The sequence below is a fragment of the Atta cephalotes genome (genome assembly GCF_000143395.1).
Source record: "Atta cephalotes unplaced genomic scaffold scaffold00073, whole genome shotgun sequence".
NCBI classification, from domain to species: Eukaryota; Metazoa; Arthropoda; class Insecta; order Hymenoptera; family Formicidae; genus Atta; species Atta cephalotes.
In genome coordinates, this window is record NW_012130137.1 from 905,116 (window position 1) to 910,105 (window position 4,990).

The 4,990-nt window shown below is 33.2% G+C and overlaps 1 protein-coding gene across 1 annotated transcript in view; it reads right to left on the reverse strand.

Annotated features, from left to right (window-relative positions):
• The window catches only part of LOC105624135 (bromodomain adjacent to zinc finger domain protein 2B), a 48,957-nt gene that overhangs the window by 7,321 nt on the left and 36,646 nt on the right, over positions 1 to 4,990 (reverse strand). Inside the window, exons 14-16 of the mRNA XM_012205495.1 lie at positions 3,028 to 3,093; positions 2,844 to 2,888; positions 1,154 to 1,207 (exon numbers count right to left, since the gene is read on the reverse strand). Coding sequence (XP_012060885.1) covers positions 1,154 to 1,207; positions 2,844 to 2,888; positions 3,028 to 3,093 — 165 coding nt within the window. The remainder of the gene's footprint in view (positions 1 to 1,153; positions 1,208 to 2,843; positions 2,889 to 3,027; positions 3,094 to 4,990) is intronic.

The window sequence follows — 4,990 nt, forward strand, 5'->3', positions numbered from 1 at the left end:
ATATATGTGTGTGTGTGTGTGTGTGTGTGTGTGTGTGTGTGTGTGTGTGTGTGTGTGTGTGTGTGTGTGTGTATGAAGTGGAAAATCACAGTTATTTTTTTACAAATATTATTATTCATTAAACTTCAAAAATTTTCAATAGAAAATTTAAACTTTAAGTAAAAAATCTAAGAACGGTTATATTTTAGAAAATTTACGTATTTTTTAAAAACATTTTTTTGATAAATATAAATGTTTGAAGAAACGGGGATTTTAGTTATAACTCAGTTATTCAAGTTGATGTACGGTTCCTGTGATTTTCCATTTTGTATTTGTGTCACGCATGGGCCAAACTCTACAACCGTCCCAAATTTCTCTCTCACGCATTACGAACAGTATTGTTAAATGGATGCACTGATAATCATAGGAGAACAATACGACGCGTCGATGGCGGAAATCGCCCTTTTACGTTTACAGTGCGCAGAAAATCGTGCAGTTTCTAGCAAACCAGAACTAGCGGCTGCCCGAGCTACTCGAAATATCTCCCTTAGCCTTAGATATCAATCCTACAATTCTTAAAATTTTCGAAAGAAGTTTCTACCAAATACATCATCATATAGCGAAACCGAGTGAAAAATTTCGGTTCCCTAGCACTGAACTCAGAAATACGAAACGTGTGCTTTTTTTTTACAGTATGTAAGCTTATGAACTGCAATGATTTGTGAAAGCTGAAGCAAATACAGATCGATTAAGTAAGCGAGTTTGTATCAATTTCTACCCACGTATAGATTAATTTTAATCTCAGTTTAACTTACTCTTTATTTTTTCTAATTCTTAAAATTAGAAAAAATAAGGAAATAAGTTAAATCAAGATTAAAACTACTTCTACATTGGTAGAAATGGACATTATTGCGTTACGGACAAAAGTACAGTATGCCGAGGTGTTGAACAGTACATATAAACCGCGACGTAATCCGACAAGCCGTTGTCGTTAGATAGATCTCGAATTGACACACGTCAGAAATTTGATGGGAATGTAACGCATAGCCGTTCGTTATGCACGCCGCAGTTTGCGATGTAACGCAGAGCTGATGCGAGTTAGTTGCGAGAGCAAGTCGCTAATTCGTTCTGTTAATGCCGTTCTGTTAGACGCTAGATTGGGTATGTGACATACCAGCTCGACGGTGTAGAGCATCTCGCGCTGCTTGGTGAGCTCCTGCATGTACATCTGCGGCACAAAACACATCCACAGTCCACTAGTGCTCAAACCGCCACACTCAATCTAACAAATCTTTCCCTCGCTCTCTATAGTAGATGTTTTCTACTTATTTGACTGCCACAGAATTAAATCGTGTCGCGAAATCGGCAGCGCGATCGATCTTTTCACGACAAGATTGTTGAGCAATGCGCGGCAATGTTATGTTGGACTGACTGTTTCGATTTCAAGGTAAAGCAAGGGCGATAAGTGATTACGGGATGTTTCATCTTCATCCTTGTAAATTTTCGCGACAGCATGTTCATCCAATCATAGTAGGATCATTAATGTTTTTTAAACACGAATTTAGAATTATTACATATAGAAAAACTTTATAAACTTACATTTTTAATGAAATATTAAATGGTTGATGTTTAAAGTAATTAAATGTCTTAGTAATATAATTCGTAATAAATTCAAGTTTTTATTAGAGTCTATTGAAAATAAGAGATTGAAGTTTTATCTGTCCTAAAAGTTTTTTATTTGTGCGGATAATCTTTAATTTTCATTGTATACTTCCATTATTCGGATTCTCACTGAAGTTTCGCTAAAAAATTTTACTGGAAATTCATCAGGTAGTCCATAGTTAAAATTCATTTTTTGCGATAAAGAATGAACATCCCGCGTATGATATGTAATGAATTACACTTCCCCAAAAATGATATATTAATCGCATCAGCAATTTTACTTTTCGATGAATATTGGTAATATAAATAATGAGTTAGAGCTGTGGATCCGAAACACAGAATGTTAAATTATTCAAAGTGAATATTCTACAATGTAAATTAGAACTTAATCACTGAAATAACATGTAAAATAATAGCGTTGCATTCCTCGTATATATCTGATTGCGTAATTAATTTCTTTATTCCTTATTCAATAACTGTGCTATATTAAATATTAAAATAACACATACGATCTCCTAACTTTCGAAAAGTTATTTCAGAACAATGACATGAATAAATGTTAACGTACAACGTGCTATTTTTTAAGATCGGAAACGCATTTTCTAAAATGCAAAAAGATTACGATGAAAAGAATTGCAATTCTTCAGAAACTGTAACTAATGTAACTTCATTTAAAAAATCCAATATGTTTAATTCAATTTGAGATTATATTTCTATTAATACTTAAGTCAGTTTAAATAAGAGGTAAATCTTTTGTAAAAATCTATCAATATTTACAATCAAAGAGTTTAAAATCAAACATTCTATTCAAACATCCCTACGAAAAAATTACATGCAATTTACATGAAATCTTTACTACTAATAAATAAAATACTTTCCGAGATACGATAATTAATAAATTTTATCACGTAAAAAAAATATTCCGCTTCATGTGTTTTTATTCTATTTAAAATATTATTTCACTTACGCTTTTTGATAAATAAAATTTTCTGCCTTCCGGTTAATTCGATACGTAACGTAAGATTAATTTGCTTGGAGTTTGAGTTCTCATCGTAAAAATAAATGAAGAACGACGAATGAAGACGATAAAAGTAAAACAGAGCACCTCTACGTCTACGAGAGACACACTCACGCACACTCACGCTAATCTACAGCGATGAAACGATTGGCAGAGAATGATTTGTTTTAAGACAAGAACTCACCTGTTCCTTCAGCATAACCGCTTGTTGCCTCTTCAGCTCCCGTTCCTGAGAAATTAAAAGACTCTTTAATACAACTGTAGAAATAATATCGCGCAGCAGTCGTTCGTTCGTGTATTACATCTAACTTTAGACGACTCGAGAAGAACAGGGTCGAGCATTAACATAGTAACTATTGTTGAATTACCTGTTGCTTCCTTTGTTGTTCTTCCAGTCGGATCTTCTCCACCTCTTCCTGCCGTTTTTTTCGTGCCTGCGCATACGCCATACACACGTCACTCGCATCCGTAATCATGTTTATCAAAGAGAAAACTTAGGTAATTTTGTTCTCGTTCGCGGGATCGCTCGGGTATTTACGACAAGAGAAAAAGGCATTGTTTTAGCAACGAAAACTTTTCCGTTATCGGTACTGATAATTGATTAATTAGCTTGAAGTTACCATATGCCCTACTGGATTTCTCATAGCAATGATCGAGAGGGTTGCAAGACAAGCTATTTTATTACTATAAAGATCAGTTTTATTTTGATTATATTAAAACGTAAATTGTTAAAAGTTTTCTTGTAAATTTGACATTCATTATTACATTTCAGAAGCGAATGTATGAAAACTGTCATACAGGATATATACAGATCTAAAAAAGTTTCAAGGCTTTATTTTTAATAATTCAAAGAATAATTTTCAGAAGTACTCAACTTTTAAAAGTTATACATTGCATATATAGAATGTGAGAAAAATTATTATAAAAATGCAATATAATTTTCAAGATTTCTTGACTGATTTGAATTTTTATTGACAATTATTCATTATTTTTCTTATGAAAATATTCAACAAAAATTAATGCAATTGACTTCTAAAGCGACCATCTCGATCTCCGCTTTCTGATATATGTGGCAATTACTTACATTTCTCTGAACGAATAGAAACGGATCCTTATTGAATTCGCAATCGAACGAATAGTTATACAAGTTGTCCATCCGCGATAATCTTTCCTCGGGTTTTGATTTCGTGATATTCACAGTGTAATTGTGATTCGACTACGTGTGGAAAGCGTTGTCTAAATAGCGCAGATCAGGGATTAAGCACTACTCTAAAGTTCGGGAATATAGCTGGAAGTTAGTACGGGTGCATTTATATTTTAATGCCAATTATTTGTTATTTGAAGCCGAACCTTCTTCAACGCAGATTTCCTAGGAAGGCGCCGTAACTTTTTAATAATAAATCTCGGATACTTAACTAAATATCAAATTGAAGTTCTGATAAAGTTCATTTTGAATTTAAAGAAAGAACAACCTACTTTTATTAGTTTGCACCCTTAATGAAACATAGACTACAGAGTTTAGAGTTTCGAGATTATAAATCATATCTTTGCATCCTTCTCGGCTATATTCATGCTAAAAATCTGAATCTACTCTGCTAAATGCCCGTAATTTACTTCCGTTTTCGTCGACTCGGCGATCCGATTATTGCGCTCTCGTGGATTCTTTATTATCGGATATACTAGACTCATCGTAACAGTCGTGAGATAGCGCACGCTCAGTTTCTACATACCGATAAACATTGCATATTCAATTAGCGCAATAGGTCCTCGTAAAAAATCCTTGTACAAAGAGAGAAAGAGAGAAAAAGAGTAGTAAAAGCATGCGATTTAATATTAAAACCCCACCAAGAAAGTGACGCGTATACGTCGAGACAGCAGCCAAGCATAACGAAGACTGAAATATTATCGCTCGTGAAATATTTGAGAGCGAATTCGATAGCAAAAACACGAATTGAAATAGTTATATTTAATTATTATATAAATAGGAGAAAAAAGAGTCAATTGTGTGAGATAATAAGAGAGCGTAAACTGTTATAAACCAACACCATTATACAAGATGAACAGAGATCGAAGAGAAATAGAAGAATACGTGGAAAAGTGAAAAAATTTCAGCCGGGCATGCAAGGAGCCAAGCAATACTCGCCTATGTATGCACATATTATATCAATGGTACGTATGTACCGTCGCTTAAGCTGATAAAATATTAAAGCTATCGTGTCGTTTTACCTAGGATATATAAAATGTAACAGTAGATAATATATAGGAATAAAAGTATATATAATATATGTAATATATGTGTATATATATATATATATATATATATATATATAT